General features: G+C 50.0%; 1 protein-coding gene across 5 annotated transcripts in view; it reads right to left on the reverse strand.

Annotated features, from left to right (window-relative positions):
• ADAMTS3 (ADAM metallopeptidase with thrombospondin type 1 motif 3) overlaps positions 1–21,171 on the reverse strand; it is a 109,376-nt gene that overhangs the window by 50,049 nt on the left and 38,156 nt on the right. Inside the window, exon 1 of one of the 5 annotated variants that reach the window (XM_054823754.1) lies at positions 12,536–12,557. The exons of the other annotated variants lie outside the window; for them this stretch is intronic. Coding sequence (XP_054679729.1) covers positions 12,536–12,542 — 7 coding nt within the window. The 5' untranslated portion in view covers positions 12,543–12,557. Of the gene's footprint in view, positions 1–12,535; positions 12,558–21,171 lie in introns of those variants that run through there. 5 annotated transcript variants of the gene reach the window in all.

The raw sequence follows: 21,171 nt of genomic DNA on the forward strand, positions 1-21,171 counted from the left end.
TCAGAAGGAAACTATACATACACGAAGGTATCTTTCTTTAAGAACGCCATCCGACGTATCGCACACACACACACACACGCTACCTTTAGATAGACAGGGCAGATAACAATGTTTAGGTATTAAGGCGTATAAAACTGAAGTTTTGCGGACTGTTTCATTTGGCCATCAACCCTACCTCAAGCCGAAATACTTCATTTTTTAACTAACTTGTACACAAGAACCAGCTGGAATAATAAAGATGGAATAATTTTTTGGGAAAAAAAAAAAAAAAAAATCCTTGAAGTGGGGCATTATAAATCTATTCCAGAGAGCTGTTCTGGGTTGACAAATCCTGATTCTTCATTACAAAATAACACCCAACGTCACGCACGCACGCTGCTGAGGATTTTGTGAAGTCATAGCCGGTCAGTCACAGCCTCTCCTGTCTCCTAGTCGTGTATCTGCTGTGTGAGAGAATTTTAAGCCCTGAAGGGCTTGAAGTGGGGGGGGGGGGGGGCGCAGTCCTGACCCAAAAGCCAGTTCCTAAATCTCCCAATTCCTAACGAAGCAGAACCTCCCCTGCCCAAGCTCTGGCTGGAACTGCACAGAACAGGACCCACGTGTGACAGGCTTACAAAACCCATGCAGCTTGACATTACATCCACACTGACGTCACAGCATTTTCAGTGAAAAAAGCAGTTTGAATTTTGACTGGCACACCACAAAGTTGGTTTACAGACGGGAGGGAATCCCACAAGAGCTCTCCTGTTGCCTTTCAGGGAGGGGGGGAAAACCCCCAAACCATGCCCTCGGAAAGCACCCCAGAAGTTATTTCAGTACGGGTTCCTTACCCTTTCATACTTGCCTTTTTTCATATAGACTCTTACACAAAGAAGCACTTTTTTTTTTTCCATCTCACCAAATTCCTATTAGCGAGCCAACCTTGCCTGCACCTCGCACAGATGTGTTATGAATATAACGCACAGTGTTTCCACACAGGATATTTTGATCGTTCCCCTCTCCTTCTCCCCATCCCAATCCCATCCAAAATAGCACAGAGTCGTAAATCCTCCCGTTCCGACCTCCACCTCTCCTGGCCTGAAAGATGGTGCCATTTGCGTTGGCTCGAGCAACGCGGTAACTGAGAGGAGAGAGGGTTTTTTTCGGAGAGGTTCCTTTCTGCTCCGTCGGACACGGGCGGTGGAGGCTGCTGGAAACTCCTTCCTTCGGAGATTTCTACGTGTGCTGTTAACTTCTTTATGCCCAGAACTGATCTTCTCCCTCCTGACACTCAGCACTCGGATCTCAAGACCGCTCAGATAAAACTGTAAATGTCCAACTCCTGTACGCCAATCAATGCGAATACAGTATTTGAACACGACTGATCGGACCTCACCGTAACGTCTGACTTTCCAAAATGCCGTTTGTTTGTGGACCGGCATTTCGAGCAGCGTTTCGTGCCCCGTCTGCCTCTTCGATAGCGCTCTCTCTCCGTGAAGTGCTCCTTGAGGCCAAGGAATTCCCCCGTTAGAGGAGATTTGCCAACTTTCCCTCTTTGGCGAGCAGGGTCCCATTCTTGCGCTTCTCTCCATTTCCTGTACAGTTTGCTTTAATGAGCCCTCCAGTCTGGTGCAAAGCTAACAGAGACGGCGAAATAATAATAATAATAATAATAATAATAATAATAATAATAATAATAACAACAACAACAACAACAACAACAACAACAACAACAACAACAACAACCACCACCACCACCACCACCACCTGAGATGTGAGGAGATTTAGGAAGAATTTTCCATGGAATATGCAGTGGGTCTGACTACAAATACGACAAAAAGAGACAGCCCTCCTCTGAAGGGGATGGAAATGCCAGAGGGCAACGAGCCCGAGGGTGCCCGGTGCTGTGGGGCGAGGGTGAGGACGGTGGCCAGAACACGACAAGAACTGCTTTCAAGCGTACCTGAGTCATCCCTGGACCCGAGCATACAGCAGGTTTCGTTTTATCAGCCAGCCTGGTAACAATCCTACGCTGAGCGAGGGTGGGTGAGATGTCCAAACAGCACCAACTTGAAACTCCTGAGGATTATCCCCGACTGTGAGAAACTAGCTGTCCAGATTAGCATTGTATGGTCAAATCTGTTGCTGAGTTTTTAGTCTGCCCTTTCACGGGTTTAGACACACGAAAGGGCCTCTTAAGCTAACGTTAATCAGTAAATCGAATGACTTTTAAACAAAATTACAAAGAAAAAAAAGCTTAGTCAAATATTATTTGTGTCGCAGAGGAATAGTGTCCCAATAGCAGCCAGAGAGACAGTCCAAGGCGCCCGAAGAAATGACGAGAGTCTGGTCTATGGAAAGCTGAAGCAGGTGTTAGAAGAAAACACAGAAGGTGCGTAGAGGATAATTTCTGTTTGCACAGCCACGCACCTCGATAGTTTGTGTGACAGAGCTCGGACGCGGTAACCACGCAGCAGATACGGTCCTGACACGTCCGGCGATGAGCAGAGCAGCGGCGTGTGAAACCACCTGCAGAACCTGGAGAGGGAACCTGCCATGCAGATCGCCGAGGAGACGCTGGCAGCTGCAACTCACTGCTGCTAAGTGCTAAGGAGCTGGCAGCAGACGACACAACCCAGCACACACACAGGCCCAGCGTGGGGCTGTGCGCCGGCCGAGAGCAGCCCGGGCGTCACGGACGTGCTCCAGGCACCAGCGCTGCGGCTGCGCACGTCGGGCTCTCACCACCCGCCATTCCGGTCTGCGGCCCCTCTCCCGCTCGGCAGCGCTACAGAGACAGCCTCTCCCAACCTGCCGCTCATTACGGAGACCTGATTTATCGGAATAGAACTATTTCAACCCCCCAAGCGCTAACGAGGCAACGCCGCGTTGCCTTGCCAAGCTCTGAGTGGCCGGGGACGCAGACCCCGCCGCGCTTGCAGCGCGAGCGCTGCTCCCCGCTCCCGGGTCAGGCCGCCAGCTGCTGCGGCATCGCCGACGATAACCGGCAACGAGTCGTCGGTCTCTCTCGGAGCAGCTCGGGAAGAGGGACGAGAAGTGTCCGTACATGCTTTGGTGCCCTCCTGGCCCTCGCTCGTTAGGTCAACGCAGCCCAGAGCCCTGGCTGCAGTTACCAGGGCTGCACGGCTCCAGATGCCCGTGGCAGCACAACCATCTCTCTGCGCTGCTGCAGCGCTGCCAGTGCCCCCAGCTGCTGCCCGCAGCATCACGCCGTATCCGGGCACGGTTGCTCTTTCCACTGCAGGGCTGAGCCGCCCTTCTGCGAGGGTGAGAATCCGTCCCTTGCGCTTTACTCCACGTAGCAAGTGCCTAGACTGCCCCTTCCACCAGCAGCATGCGCTGCCTGGCGGCATCCCTAGCGGAGAGGAAACAGGAAGAAAAAGCAGAATTTGGTCTCTGCAAGTGCTGTCAGACAGTCACTTCTGCAGAGGGGCCTGGAGACACGCAGAAGGAAAAGCCTGTGAATTTGAGCAGAGATCTACTACCCTCTGGGAATCGTTCCGAGAAGGTTAACCCAATTTTTATCCTCAATTAAATTCTAAATACTACTGATGAATCGCAAAACTTCTGTATTTCCAGGCTCTTGCGCATCAACACCGATACGAGCAAAGGACTCTCAAATCATACAAAATAAAGGCGGCTGGAAAGAGGAGTACTGCTAGATCTAAAAGTGATTCTAAGTTACAGGAAACCAATTTTTCTTCTCTGACTTAAAAGTTACTTTAAAAAGTGGGAGTACTAGATCTTGAAAAATACCTCCCTTGAACGAGTAAGGCAGACAATGAGCTGACCAGGTCCGTACGGTACTTCTGCTCTTTCTGAAAGACTCCATGTAATTTCAGTACCGACATCCAAAAATGCAGACTTAGCTTGGATTCGGTTACTAACCGGCACAAAGGCGAGCTTATCCCTACTCTGGGGTCAAAGCCGATAGTGCGGTTGCACTGGCCAGATCCCCAAAGGAGGGTGGCAGCATGAGTAATGTAAGAGTAGCGACCAAACCCAGAAGAAAAGCTGTTTAAAATGATGAGGCAACAGAAGCAACCGATATAGCAGAAGCGTAGAAGTGGCATGACAGCAAATAATACCACTTTTAAAAAAAAAGCATCAAAGCGTTAGTCACAGATAATGAGCCCCTCTCTCTCTTGCCACACGGAATTTCAGCCATTTTTCAAAATTCCACTGGCATAAACATAAAGGAAAAGCTCCAACTATAAACTATCACTGAATGCTGTTGAACTCGGGTTCCTGCTTTTTTTCCATGAACGCACTGTAGGTCAGCATTCCAAGACCAACAAACGTCTCCAAACCCAAGCTATTTCCAAACAGTACATGTCCCGCGATATCGTCCAAGATAACGGCAAAAATATGTACGAAGCCATTCTCGTCTACACCACATGAAGAGAGGAAGGGGGCGCACCGACAAAACATGCTGATCCGCACAAACGAGGTCTTGGGGTTAAACAAGTACGACAACAAAAAGCTTCAATAAAACAACTAGAGCAAAAAGATCATTCCGCTTCTGAACCGAAATACAAACAACATCCAAGTCAGCTCCCAGCAGCGCCAGCTGACAGAGTATCTGCTTGGGACTCGGGAGGTTTAGATTTGGTTTTAAGCTCTGCCACTGACTGCAGAGCAGTCTCTTCCTAACCCTGGTATCAGCTTACCCACTTCTAGACGGGGTAATAATTTGCCATGTCTTGGAAAATCCCACTCAAGCTGTAAATACTATAATCATCCCACATAAAACCTTCACAGAAGGTGCTGAGCGCAGCTTATTACGGCCCAAGTAACTACAAGGTTTCACGGAGGCTCCTGTTGTCCAACTCTGCTCTTCCAAGGAAAAATGGCAAAGGGAATTTCCTTTCCTTAAGACAGACAAAAGCGACCGAGCACAGAAGAGAGGAGCCTTGCTAAGAGGAAAATGATGGAAGTCTTGTCCTTCCTGCGGGGACTCCCAGCCCAGCAAAGCAGCTGCCTTCCCCTCCTGCCACCCGGCTTCGCCCGCCTGGGGAAGCCAGCTGCTGCCTCAGCTTCCCTGGCATTAGAGCCGGAATCCTGCCTTGTACCTTTGCAGCAGACCGAAACGGGTCAGGAACCTGTTTGCCGACCTACTGTAGAAAAAGGAAAGGAAGGCGAAACCCACCTCTTGAGGAAAAGGCAAACGCTTTTGGCTCACGGATATCGCGCCGAAAACGTCAGTGCTGCTAGGAAGACCAGGACTCTCAGTCACCTGGCAGGCGGTCTTCGTTTCTTCCTCTAGCAACGTCACTCAGCAAAAGCCTTACCTCTCCCGCTCTCTCCCGGACATGAGCAAGCACCCAGGGCTCACCCGAGCCCCAGAGCACGCGGACGTACCGGCCTCTCCATCCCTACTGCTGATAAGCTCCGATCAGAAGCTGACAGCATGGATAGCGACTAGGCTGGGGTGCTACGGTGCACTAATGCTGACACAGGAAACCCGAGGGTCCAGACGTCCCTGGCATTGATGCCGAATGAGTACAACCTCATCGCCTTCTGATCTGCGGTGCGAACGGAGGCGGGAGGCTTCCTCGGAGCGCTGCTCCTGTGCACGTCCCTGGGGTCCGCTCCTGGCCGCTGTCACAGACGGGCACCAGACTGAGCGGCTCCTTACTGGAACGCAGGACGGACAGCTTTTGGGCCCTGTACCTACGTGACCCAGCGGATATAGCCTGTACCACCGTTAAAGCCAAGCTTCATCACGCAACGTTTTCTAGTTGTGGCCACTACAATTCAGCAGCTCTCCCATATTAAGCAAGGAAAGACAGACCAGGGATTTTTTTCTATTAACACAGATTTCTTTAGGCTTTAACATCGGAGAAGGGGCAGCTTGAGGCAGGGTTGTCTGGGTTGACAAGGCGCGTTACATCTGATGAACAGCTGTAGATCAACCTGCAGGGCCAAGAGGCAAGAATACAAGTGCTTAGCTTTTTAAATCCTACAGATACAGACAACGAATAACCCGAAGGAGACACTGCTGGCTGCTCTCCATCGCTTCCCCCCACAAACGCCACAAGTTTATTCTTTACACAGGAACAAACATTAAGGCATCCTAAATATGCGGCGTTAAAAAGCCCCGTCAAGGAACAGGTATTCGGGCTTTAGTGCCTATCGCATTTCTTTCCCTACCAGCAATTGTAAATTAGCCCGGAGACGGAAAGAGAACGCGTCTGCTCACTGCAGCGCTGGTAAGAAGTTCCTAATAACGATGCAGACGTTTCCAAATAGAAAGTGGATGGGATGCCCAGATGTCTTTCATTGTCATATTTTTCCAAGCGGCTTGACAAACTTCAGATGTAAAAAAATAAATATGAATGATGAGTCTGTCTCGCCAGCAAAAATAAAAAGCATGTTTGACAAAAAAGAGCAAACGAAGCAGATCCGCGGAGGTCAGAACTTTGTCGGCCTCTGCCCAATGAAGTTAGCGTATAATCGGCCACCAAAGCACGGCATGGCACTACGTGAACTGAACCGCCGGTCACTCAAATACCACATTCTTTTAATTGACTTATCTCACCTCGTGTTCCCTATGAAAGGGCAACTGTTAACTAAAGGAAGACTTCTTTTTTTCTTCTAGCAGTAAATGTTCTGGGCATCAGAAACTTGGAAGCTTTTAAGTGCTGGAAGTAATGAAAATATATTGTTACTTATTCTTGGCAGGGAAAACTCTGCAAACTGATTAAGAAAAAGGACTTGAAATAAATCAAGAATCAACCCTGTGAAAGCAAACTGAGAAATACCATTAAAATACCAAAGCACAGACTCAAACACATCTGTTTGCAAAGTCACTTGCCATTAGTGATAAAAGAAACATTTAGCTGGCTGTGGAAGAACCTGAGCAGAACCCCGTCGCATGGTAGTGCCGCTTCAAGGGCCGTTAAGGACAAACTGTTTACAATAGTTATCAAAATGAATTACACGGTTCCTGGATACTCACTGAGTGTTGGTTAAAGCTTTAAAAAAAAAATTATTAAAAAAAAAAAAAATTATTTTGTGAACTGGATTTCTGTTGCTGTCACAGATCTAAAAAAGAAATCCAGGGCTTTCACTGAAAATCAACACAATCTATGATGCTATTAGTTATATAATCTGTGATGATATTAATCATATGTTATTCGTAAGCCACAGAGCACAATGAGTTACCCTTTCATTGTAAGGTATTTTCCAGGGATTTTCAAACCAGCTTTTGCCACAGATGAAGTTAAAGCAACAGATATACTTTGAATTACTCTCACTCCAGAAGTATGAGCTGAATTTCCCAGAAATAAGGCAAACCGAGCGCTGGTGAATACCGAAGGAAGCTACACCAGGTAACCTGTCAAGAGAAACCGCCACAGCGCGAGGGAGACGGAGCAGCACAGTCTGCGACAAGGAATGCGGAGCAGCTGAGTAACACCACTGCTTCCTCGTGAAAGGGGTCATGGGCCTAAATTGAGCAACACCGACTTTCCTACAATCTGGAGCAAATCAAGTCAGTGACATTTGACTCGCCAAAGTACACGGGTGCAAAGGACCAAGTATCTTGGGCTTAACGCATCCGGAAACGTTCAACAGCACGATTTTTAAGTTAAGCTCCAGATAATCCTCTATGTTGTGTGAAAACCCGGCAGATCGGAACGCGGTTTGACTCAACCAGGACAGGGCTCCGCGTACGGCACAGGGATTTGCACGGCTCCCTCATCCCCCCGGCCGGTGCTGCCCAGCTCCGCTTGCTCAGGTCCCGCTGTCGGAGCGGCACCGTCCAGCTCTGCCCTCGACGGCGGCGTGACCGGCAGACCACGTGTGCTGTAGGCTGTGCTACGCGTACCGTGCTTTGTGCATGTAGTTTAACAAATAAAAATCTCCAGTTTTGCTCCAGGATTGCTTCCCGAAGACCTGATCTTGCAGGGAAGAAAAAAAAAAAAAAAAGCAGCTAAAGGCCTTCCTCTCTGCCCTAAGCAAATGAAAAAAACCTCCCAAAACACAAAGAATCTTCATCAAATCACAGATGCTCCAAAAAAGGCAAATGAAAATCTACAGCCAAAGTGGAAGAAGCAAGAGATGCTCATTTCTAGCTGGACTCGGAGAGGAAGTCCAAGACCTAAGTGGAAAGTAAACCAAAAAAGACAAAGAGCGTCGAGCACTAAACATTCAATTTTCTAAGAAAGGTAACGCAGACGTGATTTGAAAGAGGTGTTTACGCTGTGTTTTCAACTGCTCTCAGTTATGAAAATCATGTGTTCTCAAGTGCTCAATAAAATGAAATTGTTACCTTCACGATTTTTTTCCCCCCAACAATCCAAACATCTTTCCCTATTGGACAAAATAATTTCTTAACAACTCAAATTTCAAAAACATTTCAAAAAAAGTTGCAACTGGGTCATTCAATCAACCTTCTTCTGTAAACTGGCGTCTCTGGGACTGCCTCGTGCCTTATTCCCGAAGAGCCTCCGGTATCTGCTTGCGCGGACCTCCTCCAACATCAGCACACCGCTTCACAGCGCGTTTGGAACACGTTCAAGAAGAGATTCGACGGAAGGCAACGCCGTTTGTACTGAACTGGTAAACTACTGCAACATGAACCTTCACATGAAAGGGAGAAAACAAGCCCAACAGCTTCATCCCCAGGGGACCGACGAGATGCTCCGGGGCAGGAACCGGCCGCAAACCCGGCCCTGCTGTCACACCACTCCTCAACTTCTGGAAATTATGAGCAGAGTGACTCCCGCCTGCTATCTAACAGATTTACCGCTGAGGAGAGATGAGCACACCTACTGTTTTCTCCTGGAACGAGAGCGCTTTCTGACGTTTTCTCCTCCCCCCCAAGGCCACAGCAATCGGACTGTACCGATGTCTCTTTTTTAACGCGCGCAGGACGCTCCTTCGGACCCCCGCGCTGAACTCCAGAGGACAGTTCCGTTACCACGGGGCTGCGGGGGGCTGTACCCCGCTCTACAGCCGCTCGGCACAGACAGGAGCAGAATATCCGCTGCCTGGCACGCCAAAGGCAGCAAACCACCCCGAAGCGTTCTTCGGGAAAAGTCTCCGACGCTGCTCTGTTCCCGCAGTGGATCAGGAGCTGCTGGAAGGGGCAGGACCCGTCCCGGCGCAGCGATGGCACGGACCCCGGAGCAGCGGCCCGCGCGTCGCAGTGGCTCACCCGTGGGGCTGCGTGCGAGCAGGTCTAACGCCTCTCCCTCAGGCACCTGGGCTCTAATACGCCGCGGGTCTTCTCTAAAGTTTCTTGCGAAAGGAGGAGGGGAAGAGCATGCGCAGGTATACAAAAGCTCTGCTTTTAGCTTAAGCCCTGACCAAGGTCTTTTTGGCAAGGTGTCTGCCCCAGCACGGCCCTGAGACAACGGTGCCTCAGAGGAGCACGCCTGAGCCCTGCCGCTGCTCTGCTCCGGGGCCAGGGCGGGCACGAAGCTGGAGCCAGGCCGGACTGCCACCCCGTCTCCCCTGTCCCTCAGGAAGGACGTGAGCGCAGGAAGCCGACCCTCTCCTGCTGCCTCGGCCCACAGTCCGGCCTGCACGGAAACGTGGGAGGAGGAGGAGGAAAAATCTGATGGACAGCCCCTTGCCATTAACAAAAGAGAGGAGAGCTTTTACCTACAGACCTCAGTCGCGAGCTCGGCATCACCAAATATCTGAGTCTGAGAAAGGCCTCGGAGCTGCAACGCTTGCGGGGCCCCACACGGTCGTTTTTCCCTGACTTAGGGAAAGGCAAGGACAGAAAACCTTCATTAGCCTGACGAGTCATTTGGCTACTCCATCCCGGTCGGGGATAAACCGGTGTGTTGTCTGGGTGGAGTGTCGGGACTCCAAAGGACAGGGCTGGGGGGGCACCGGGCCGTCGCTCGCATCCCTCCTCCAGACATCGCCTCGGACTTTTCCGGGGAACGTTTGAAAAAAAGGCGCTGCCGGTCAAACGGCAAAGGAAGACGCCCAAACGGAAAGCTTTCCTTGGCTACTCCTAAAGGTACAAGCCAGCAAAGCTCTTCGTCGCTGCCCGGGTTTTGTTCCCAAAGTGCAGGGCCAGGACAGCGTCTAAGCCCGGTTTCCCAGAGGGCAGCCTCTCCCGTGGATGCGGCAGGAGAAGCCGGCTTCCCCGAGATCGCAGCTCGCTCCCTTCCAGCTCAAACTGCAGACTCAGGCTCGCGTGCCTTTTCATAACCTCCAGAATCCGAACTATCCTGACGATCTTATCCCATGTTATTAGAACACTCGAAAGAATTATTAGGCAAGGCATTTTTGGCAAAACCCCCCCCACTGTTTTCATAGCAAACAACAGCTGGGTCATGCTGTTACTCCGCGGTGCCTTACGACGGCACTTTGGAAAGATTTACGCACTTCTGTAACCCAGAAATGGATCTGAAGAAACACGGTCCGCTGGGAGCAAAATGAACTGCCAGGATGATGTTCTCACGTTAGTCATTCCCATGGCGTTCCTATCAGCTCCACTGGCCCAACACCGACTCACCCCGCGCCGCACAAACAAGACGAGTTGACTCTGGCTTATCACCCGCCCCGCGCTTCGGCGGGACGAATGGAAGCACGCCGTCAACTCTCGGGGACACCTCGGTGCAACACGCGCGCGCGGCAAGAGTTGCTGCGCAGGAACCCCTCGCGGAGGACGCGCACCGCCGAGGGGCAGTGCCGCCGGCCAGCCGGCCCCCGCAAGCGTCCGCATCGCTCCTTTCCGACTACGCGAGGTCACTTGTCCTTCTTCTCTATCGTAAACCAGGCAGGGCTGCAGCGTATCCAGACATTTTCAAAGATATAAACTGAATTAAGTTGCCCAGTTCCCCCTCGGTTTGGATTCTTACCTATTTCTGCGTTTCTAAAATCCTTCTAAAAATATACCGAGCAACCCACCCATTAGAACCAGGTGTCTCACAATGGGGAAAACCGCCCAAACTGCGTAAAATTCAGGGGAAGAAAACCCAGCAACAGTCACGTGGTATGAAAATTACCATTTGATGTTATGACACAAACTGCTACATTTTAATTCATTTTCCCATAGAAGATCAAGGTTAAAAAAAGTCAACTGCAGCACGCAGACTGCTTAAAAAAGGATCTTTTCTTGCAGTGAGTCTCTCGGTGCTTTCACAGCATCGCATTTCAGTACTCAATCTGTATGATGCGCATGTAAAAGACATAAGCAAGCATCGGCCCCCGCAAGCTGTGGGAGGATTCATTTCCTCCTGTTCCTGACCTCTGATTCGCATAAATTCATCCCGATAAGGCAGCTCTTCTGCTTCCAATTAGCTCCTCTTCCTCTGCCCTAAGCCGGAGGTGGTGGGGCTGGGGCAGGGCGGATGGCCGGCCGGAGCCGCAGGAGGAACCGGCCCTGCACGCACCGCTGGGTCCCACCCCCCCGCTCCCCCGGCCACCTTTCCCAGCCACCGCACGGCATTTTTAACCAGCTCCCGTGCATCCTTCGTGTCAAACTCAGTAGTACAAACGAGCTGCTCCTCACACCCGCTGCTACTCTACAACGCTGTCCGGCACTCTTGACCGTTCTTGTTTACCTATCTGAACATCATCCTTCCCCGCAAAGCGGCTCCTCGCCTCCCACCTCCAGCAATGGGAATGAAACCGGCAGCGGAGAGGAAATCTCGGCCAGAGCTGCTTATTCTTTCACTAAATGTTCGGCTGACTCCGTGAATCTCAGTTTGGGAATCAGGCTGCTCTGGTAAGCATCATCTCCACTTAGTGGGCTACTCAGAGCTGACACATCACAAAACCAGCTCTGGTGACTGTTAGCGAGGGAGAAGACAGAGAGCGTTTACCACTACAGCCAAGTGCCACGTGCAGGGTTTAACATCCCCTTATCCGCCGCAGTCCCGCGTGACGCTCCTCTGACACGACGCCGTTACGCTGGACGCGTGCCGAAAGGGCGCAGAGGCGGGTCCTTACCTTGGCATGCCTTCACCTCTGAGGAGAGCACCTCAAGAATATCATCTCTAAACCAAACCGGCTGCCTGCACGTGGGAACAGCTGCTCACGGAATATTTACAATTCTCCGCTGTCCGTTATCAGCACTGTTCGTTGAAAGTTGTCGTCTTCTTCCTATGTAATTTGGGAGTTTTTATCGGGGAACTGTAGAAGGCTTGGAATGGCTGCAAGCTGCATGTACCGATCCTTCTCCATTTTTTTTCAATTTTCCCTTCATACAGATTTCTGTGTGTTTTACTACTCTGGCTTTGGGTGCCTGCGGTTGGAATCAAGCCTTTACCCTTGGTTTTATTTAAGAATAATTTTCCTTTGTTATTGCCAAGAATTGAAGACGACTAAAACAGATGGATGTCCCTACTCCCATCATCGGAGGTGCGCGCAACCTCCCCGACACAGACAGAGTGCCTAAGTCACTTTTGAGCTCTTTTTGATCCATTCCTGCTCAAGTTTCTTTCTTAAAAAAATTTCACAAGCTTTTTCTCAGCTACCAAGTCTGGGTTTTCTTTTACTCACAGGCATATCAGAGCAAACAGGATAAAGCCTGTACAGCAGAGACTATGGATCCCATATTTACCTGTCATGTTATAATTATCCGGGTACCACGAAGGGGCTCCTTCCCCAAGCGCCGCATGGCTCCGAACCTCAGCTTCGTTGTCACGGCCTCACTGACAAGCAGAGCTGCGGGTCTAAAGCGGTGACCTTCACGAATATAATTTCCTGGACGTACCTTGAATATAATTCCAACACACCCTACTAAGTCTCACAACTCTTTTTAAAATGAGGGATGAGTATTTGTAGCAAACAAGTTGCTACTCCCAGCTTTGCAGACCTCCTGTTTGATTACAGCAGGTGACGTTCTCCACTTGCTGATGACCTACGCTCTTCTGCCCTGTTGTCTAACGTGTCCGGTTACGATGCGTGCAAATGCTTTTTGTATATTAACTCAACCTTTAATGCAGAGCAATTGTTAAATCACTTGTGAAAAGTCAAGGCCGGATAGCGAATCTGCCAGGAAACACCCAGCGACCTCGTCGCCTACTGAATTTCTGGACACCGCCATCGTTACTGTTCGCACAGTTTTTACGGGATGAGAGGTAATGGACGTCAGTTGGAACAAGGGAAATTCCTACTAGATAGGAGGGGGGGTGGGAAATAATCGTAACGCGGGTAATCAAACAGCGGAACAAGGGCCCAGAAAGGCTGCGGGATCTCCGTCCTTGGAAATACTGAAAACACAAGTGCTGAGTGACCGTGCTTGGATTCTACGAAACGCTGAGCCAAAGAGGCGCCCAAAGGGCACTGGGAGACGTCCCAGAAGACAGTATCTAATTCCCAGGCTACAGACAAGCACCTTCACTTTTCTCCATTCACGGCACAAATTTTGCATGCTCGTCTAAGGGGACAACTATTTTTTGAAGCTGGAAGAAGCACACCGGAAGACACCAGCATTCACCGCTGAGCTCCAGCAACTAGTTGTGAAACTGCACCGCCCGGCACGTTACTGGAAATACACACCACCGAGGTGACTTGAACCGGGGGGAAAATCAGCTTGCGAAGCCAACTCCATACCTGGCGGTCACCTGTACGTGTCTGGTGACAGGTACCATTAAAAAAAGAGGAGAGACGGGAACTACTAAACCAAAGACACCTTCCAAGCACAGGATGAATCCCAAACTCCACCTGCGGACAAGCGGGCCAAGCCCAGCCGTGACCTTTGATGGCAAAGACCGCGGATGTGACGCCTAGCCACAGGCTGGCCCTCAGCACGACAGCACACGGAGGAGACGCGTCCCGGGCCACGCTCACCAGTGGGCATTTCGGGTCGAGACCAAAGCAGCAGCGGCTCTGTACAACCCCGTAATACACGTTATAATACACGCTTCTTGGTTATATTTTGTGGTAATCAGTCGATTCCACAGCTGTACGGACCGATACCGATATCTGAGCAAGGGAGGTTACATCTAGTTCAGGTTATGCCTAACCGGGCTGAGAGCACACTTCTGTCTGCGGTGCAAACACAGGCTCAAACCCTTGGAGAGGGCTGTAATTCCATTGCACTCAAAGATATTACTCATCTGCTTCCATTTCTAGAAGTGCTTGATGGTTTTCTCATTAGTTTTCCTCCCACTTCTCCTCCTCCTCCTTAGATCCCTTCTCTTTTTTTCCCATGTATTGTAAATATATCCATCACCAATACTCCCTTTCCTTTGTACCGTGCCGTGCGGTTCCTGTTTGAAAAGTACTTTGCTGACTGCCTTTCCTTTGATTAAGCAAACCGTTACATGAAAAAAGAAAAAAAACCTAAGCCCGCAAACCCTTATTCAGTCAAGAACTTCAATGAATCCTATTAACTCTCAATTTCACAGAACGCAGCTGATGTAAAAGCAAAAGCTGTAGCAGTTCCGGATAAAGAGGCAGGATGTCTTTAGAGGAGTACGTAGACAGGTTATCGCCACCAATGCAACTTACACAGGAATGCCTATGTTCAAACAGAGCGCGTTACAAAATGCGGCGTACTGAGTCTCCGCAGAAATCACTTCCACCCTTCCCGTTATTTCTGATGCGCAAACTTGTGCGGTGTGCTGTGCGGTATCCAAAACATCCTCCGTCGGAACACGGGTCATGAGAAATTCTGCTGAGAAAGAGTTCAGACACCTTCTGGCACGACGACGTCTCTAGGAAACACTAATGTGCCTGGGGAAGTGCTGAGGGAGCTCTCCGAAGCAGGCAATAGTCTTCCCATTCTTCTACCTTCTACTCCAGGGTTTCATTCCCAGGCAACCAGGAGCAATTCCCAAATCATTTCTTCCTCCTACATGTTTCCCACCTGGGACAAAGACACTCGAACCCAGTGCCATGGCAACCCCATCAGTCACACAAGCACTTTGGTTCTTTAGGGAAAATGAAAATTCTCAAAGGAAGCTGGGAGATAAAGGCTCCTGTTCCTTCTTTCCCACTGTTAGGAAGTAATTACAAAAATACTTTCCTCTGAAGTGCTCTCTGGGTGAACAGGTTGTCATTTAAGAAAAATACTACGATGTGAAGAGGAAGATAAAATAGGAAAAGTTTGAGCACGTTAACGTGGTGCGTAACCTCCAAGCTTAAGGTCGGTTGTCATCATTATACTATGTGAAAAGAAAGTGCGTGGAAAAAAAATAATAAATGAATGAACGGGAGGAAAGATAAATCAAACTCTTTGTGATCTGCTCAAGCAGAATATGATCCAAAACCTGCCTCGTCAGCCCACTGACGTAAATCTGAGTCTTCTCACCAACTCCAGTGGACTTGGATCAGGCTTTTACGTTTCTGAGAAACACAATTTGGATTTTATTTTACCATACCCCGGAGCCTGACTCAGTAGCACTTGCAAAGGCGGCCTCCTGGGTGCAAATTTGATTCTAAACTCGACAGTTCTTTGCCTGTTTCTATTGTTTCTTGAATGCTTTCAAGGAATAAGGTTAATGATCACACATCTTGGTGATGTTTGTCAGCTTATTAACAAAGGAGAACAGATCCTTTTCATCCCGTCCAGACAGAATGATATCATCATTATACTTGCAAAAACTCCCAACCCAGGCTTGTCCGGAGAGCATTTCTTTCCGTTCCTAAGTGAAAGGCTGTTTTGGTGATAAAAACTTACAGATTTATTTAAATGATGGTTTAGCATGACAGCCTCATACGTTCTTCTGGTTTTTTTCAGCTTCGTGTGCATAGCCCGTTTGCGCTCTGTCCCGCAGACCCTTCGCCCCAACATGGAGTCTTTTGACCTTTGTCTCCTTTTGCCTTTAGGAGTAAGTATTTCTTCTTTAACAGACGTTATTTGGGAATAACGCTCACCAAAAAACCGCTGATCGCCAGTTACCTGTAGTACTCAACTAAAACGAGAAGCACAGATGTTCGGTGTCTTTAGGATCAAGACTTAAATTACTGGGGAAGTCGAGCTTCGGAGATGTCATCCCAGGGCAATCTGATACGGAAAAGCCGTGAGCAGGCAATCGTGCATCCATGAAGAACTCCAGAGATCGTCCTGCTCTGTGATAGGATTCCCAGACTACACCTAACCAGATGTGCATCCCGGACGTTTAAAAACAACCGTCCGGTGCCTTTTAAAGAGAGCCTCAGAAGCTGCGCTACTCCCTCCTCCTGGCCCGGCATCGACGCTCGCGCAGCAAGCGCAGCGTTTTCCGCTCCCCAGGCGGCCGACCCCACGGAGCAGTCGAACGCGACAGCCCAGCGCGCGCTCGGGGGCATCCCGCAAGCCGCTGCCCCGCACGGGACGGCCGCCTGAGCAGGGGTGCCAAGTCACAGAGCTTTTCGGATGGCTCCTACGCTACAGCGACTGCTTAAAAGATGTTCAGAAACAGTACAGAGCCTCGCGCAGATTGCCTTAGTGACGCGGTACCGGACACGGCCGGTGCTGAAGCAGCAACGCTCCTAGCAGGGTTATGCTCTGAGCTCACTCATCTCAGTCTAACAACAACCGGTCGGCGGGTTAACCGTGGCAACCCCTCACAGCTCAAATGAGGAGCTCCCCCCTTTTCATGCTCCCGGATTAACGGATGGCCAGAGGCTGCTGGCTGTGGAAACAATAAATCCTCCTCCTCCTCCTCCCTCTGTGCATCTATCGCCTTTCCCAAAGCTGCAAAGACTCATTAGGATTGCCGGGCTGCTCAGTCCCCAGTGCCAATAAATGCATTTCTGGGTGTGTTTCTCCTCCAGCACAAGCCGAACGAAAGCACGCTGTCAGCTGGGGACTCCTGCAAAACGCTGAGCGCCACTAATTCTCCATACTCCTACCACGCCTTGCGAGAAGGTCCTCCGCAGTCTGAGCAGCCTGTCTCAACTCACTGCCACTTGCCGTGAGCACGGACCTGTTCGGTCACGCTCTCCTTCCACGTTCACGGTGGTGATTCCTCCTCACTTCTGAGCACGGATACAAATTTGCAATCATTTTCTCCAATTCAGCCAAAAATTAGGACGGGGCACGTACTTGGAAAACGCGGTATGAGCGTGCTTGTTCCGGGTCACGATTACGTTAAATGTGATGAGCTGACCAGTTCTCACACGGTTTTCTGTGTGAGTCCCGTCTGACCCAGCTCTTCCCAGGGAAGAATAACCAAGAGTCTTCCCTGTTCCCGGGGGAGAAATCCACTGGACATTCATTGATGCCGTGTCACATCCTACTACGTTTAAGTGGTTTTCAGCAGCTGGGACCTCCCAGGGGAGGCCTTGGCTCCCATCCTGCCGGGGAGGAAGAACAAACCCAGGCTCAGCACTCGAGCGAACAGGCTGACCCCGTGCAACGGAGACCGCCGGCGCCAATGCCGCGGCTGGTTTTTCAAACGATTTTAATGTTGCCTGGTCAGCACCTACTACTTCTTGCGGGTCCCTGCGCTGCCTCGCAGCGGCAGAAGGAAGATCAGGTTCTGAGAAACACAGCAAAGCAAGATGCTTTGAACGAGCAGACAGATTTACCCACGAAATACAAATAACCGCTCCTGCCACCCGTCCGTGGAAACACAGAAACGTATATCCACATTGCCCTGACATCGCAGAGGAGAGCACAGGCGTTTTGTAGCAGAAAACAACCACCAAATACTCAGGGCCATTTACGTGCAGGAGATCACGTGCACACCAGCATGACTGAAAAGAGCGAGGTATAACAAGGCGATAATTAACGAAGGGTTCCTCAAGGACTCCACGTTGGGTGCGTGCACACACAAACAGCAGCAGATGCCCACCAGTTCAAAGGATACCTGTACCATCTCTTTAAAGCCTCAGCCTCTGGTATATTTTCCTAGCTCCTTAACTTGAGAGATGATGAAATTGAAAAAAAAAAGAAAAAATAAAAAAAGAAGAAAAAAACCCCCAGCATGTGCTATCTTATCACTTTATTTTTCTTTCTGAAATATTCACATTTCTTCCCATCTTCTGCTAAGTGTTTTGAGGGGCTCTCCCTATCAGAGAGATTAAAAAAAACCCCACCGAACCTGAAAAAAAGACTACATAAGCATTGCAGCGTGTGAAGATGCAGAAGCTCCCCGGCACTCCTCCCAGCACAGGCACGCGGCGGGCAGGAAAACCAAGGCCTATCCATAAACGTTAACAGGTTTGTAATCCTACAGCGTTCCTCAAATGAACGAGGCAGGATTTCCCACCTGATTCCTTGAGTGGTTCATGTAATGCACTTCTAAGGAAGCCAACCTCTACACAAAGCCGACGATGAAAACCAGAGGGGAGCGCGCGCCGTACGCCGTCGTTCCCGACAGAGGCTATAGATAGCCACGGATACCGCCAACAGGGATCGGCACAGGCTGCTGCTTCGGGGTAGGGTTATGTTGCTGCAGAAGTGGAAAGGCCAAACCCGCACCAGCCCGGGGCTTGAGGCATCCTAGTATCTCGTCCAGAAACCCAGCTTTCCAGTTCCCACCTTTCTAAGAAAGCTCAAACTTCATCACAAATCACCGCAGGAAAGAGAAGCAGACAGATCGGACACGTGTGCTTATTTCTGTGCGAACACAGTGCACGAACCAAGAAACGCTCCACCACACTGCAGTCGTTGCTCGAACCTTGGGCTTAAGACGGCAGGTTTTCTGACTTAGAGCTCCTACGCTCGTTCTGTCCGCTTGTTTGAAAAGTGTCCAACCAATTCCCAAACGTTATAAAATCCTGCCGGAATACCAGATGTCCCGTCAGACCGAAAGCTTCTTCTGTATAGCCGGAAGCTTTCGCGACAATAGTATCTTATAAAACCGACTTCTTGTAGAGAGAACGCGACGCAGCAAGTCCCATTTCGTTGTGGAGAAAGGCTTTTACACAAGGTTTCCCAATTTTTACAACAACTTCACCGACAACAGCAACTTAGGTACTTTTTTATCTTAATGTCTAGTTGGTTGAGTCATCTGTAACTGAAACCCTGGATTCTTGTCGGCGTCGCTTGCCATTTATTTACTTAGAAGAGCCGGAATGTTAACCCATCACTCGGCACATACCCTGGCATCACCTTCAGCTAGGTGTGGTTACGCACACGAGTTATGCACAAATCTCTAGGATCTTGAAATTAAAAACATATCAACGAGTTCACTGTAAGCAGAGTTGCACAGAAGTGGGTGAACCCGAACGCGTATTTCAAACAATAAAAGGAAGCAGAGGGAGAAGAACTATCTTGCAGACGACAGGAGGTAAACACTAAAATAGCAGTCACAGAAAGCACGATACAGCGACAGAGCCTGGGCTGAGCTCCCTCACGGGGCTCCCAGGAACACCACGCTACATTCCGCTGCTGCAGAACAAGACTGGCAAGCCCCGCGCTACGTGGCAGACACAAGCACCTCTCTTCTCTCATACCCCCCGCTTCCGTTCAAAACAAAAAGCCGCACCTTTCTCAGAGTTCCAGAGGATGCGGCAAGGTCCCTTTGACTGCCTACGTTCGATCAAGTTCTGGTTCCTTTCACGACGCTCCTTTCTCGCTGAGAGCCCTCAAGGCATCCACATCCGCCTTTCTGGTTCTCGGCTATAGACCGTTTCCAGACAAACGCTAGAAAACAACGCACAGCATCACGGGAACAGATCCCCTCTGCCAAAGGACGGAGTAAAGCCATCTACAACAAAGAAGCCTTTTTGGTCTGAACATCGTGATAAAGAAGAAACCAGCTACAGCCACGTGGCTTTGGCACCAGCTAAACAGATGGGTGTAAGTTACAAAAAGGTCGCTGCTGCTCTGAAGTGCTCCCTCTGACCCAACGAGAGAAGATGGGAAGACGCTGAAGACATTAAGACCCTCGAAGGACTGCCCGAATCCCAAACAACATCCAAAGGTTCTGAGGTAGGACTCGTCACTTAGATATTTACTGTCTCACTGACCTTCATATATCACGAACTGCGATTTAGAAATTCCTGAACCATCTGCCTCAGCTCTTGGGTGCTCCGGCTAACCTGCCCTGAAATCTGCAAAGGCTTCCACGGATCCGACACACGTACAAACAAAGCCTGCGAGCGCACCAAGGACTGGAGAGGAAAGAGGCGCTGGATTCGCCGAAGCAGACCCAGAAGGTCCATCGTCACGTAGGCGCTGTGTGTAACCGTGCTCTCAGCCTGCCCGCCGCGCCGGCAAAGCGGCTTCAGCGCAGGAACGTCGCGCTGAGCCCACGGCCGCTGCCGCGACGGCTCGGTCAGTCGGCGCCGTTCGCTCTGTCGCACAACGCGGACGCACCAGCTAGGTGTGAACGACCTTGCTGGGTACCAAAAGCAAAGTCCCTCTGGCGGTGGGGAGCCCGCACGGTTCAGGCTGCTGCTGGTCCCCAACCGCTGCGCCAGACTGCCGTCGGCAGCGTGGACTTACCTTCCGGGAGACCAATAAAAGCCTGACAGGATTTTATTCGAAATGGCTGTCCATTCCTACCTGCCTCTTCAGAGCCAAAATTCCAAACCTGCGCCAAATGATTTAAGTCAGTGAGGACTGGCAACGAGGGACTGCTCGATTCCTCTCTGTTGAATATTTGTATCTAGTCCGAGTTCTGGGTGTCGTATGTAGCTGCTCTTGTTCTTCTCGAGCCCTTTTAAGTTCCAAGAACACGTGAGCACAAAGTACAACCAGGAATTTGAGAAGCTGAGAGATGTGGAAAAAGAGGCAGAGGTCTGAAAGGGAACGGAGCTGCTCTTTCATCCTCAGCCCATACTGTCAAAAACCTCAACGTTCACTATGCGATGTGTTGGCTTGTAAGGATTTGTATAATAGTAAAAGGGGGGAGAAAACGTACAAGCGAATGGATTAAACTACACAGTAATTGTTCTCAGATGGACCAACTGCATTATCTTCAAGACGGAGGGGAATCCTTGGATACGTCAAAATACATCCCATCAAGACAAATGCCTTCGAACTGCATTAATTGCAACCAGCAGGAGGAGGAAAACAGTATCAGTCATTGACACAATTTAACTAATACTCAGAAAGAAATAGGACCCAAACTTGAAACACAAGTTGCCATGGACAGGTGAGCCTTAATAACAGCTGAGAAGAATCAAGTCACACGAGAATTTCTGTTAACATCTCGTGTCCCACAGTATCTTACCAACTTAGGCAGAGCTCAGACTTTTTTCCACCTAAGCAAAGCACAGACTTTGCCCTTGGTTTAAGGAAGGAAACCCCAAGCATTTTGCAACGTTTCTTGATGAGAACACTTCGTGGCCGAGTTCCGTCCTCCCAGCTGA

Source organism: Grus americana, chromosome 4, assembly GCF_028858705.1.
Source record: "Grus americana isolate bGruAme1 chromosome 4, bGruAme1.mat, whole genome shotgun sequence".
NCBI lineage: Eukaryota > Metazoa > Chordata > Aves > Gruiformes > Gruidae > Grus > Grus americana.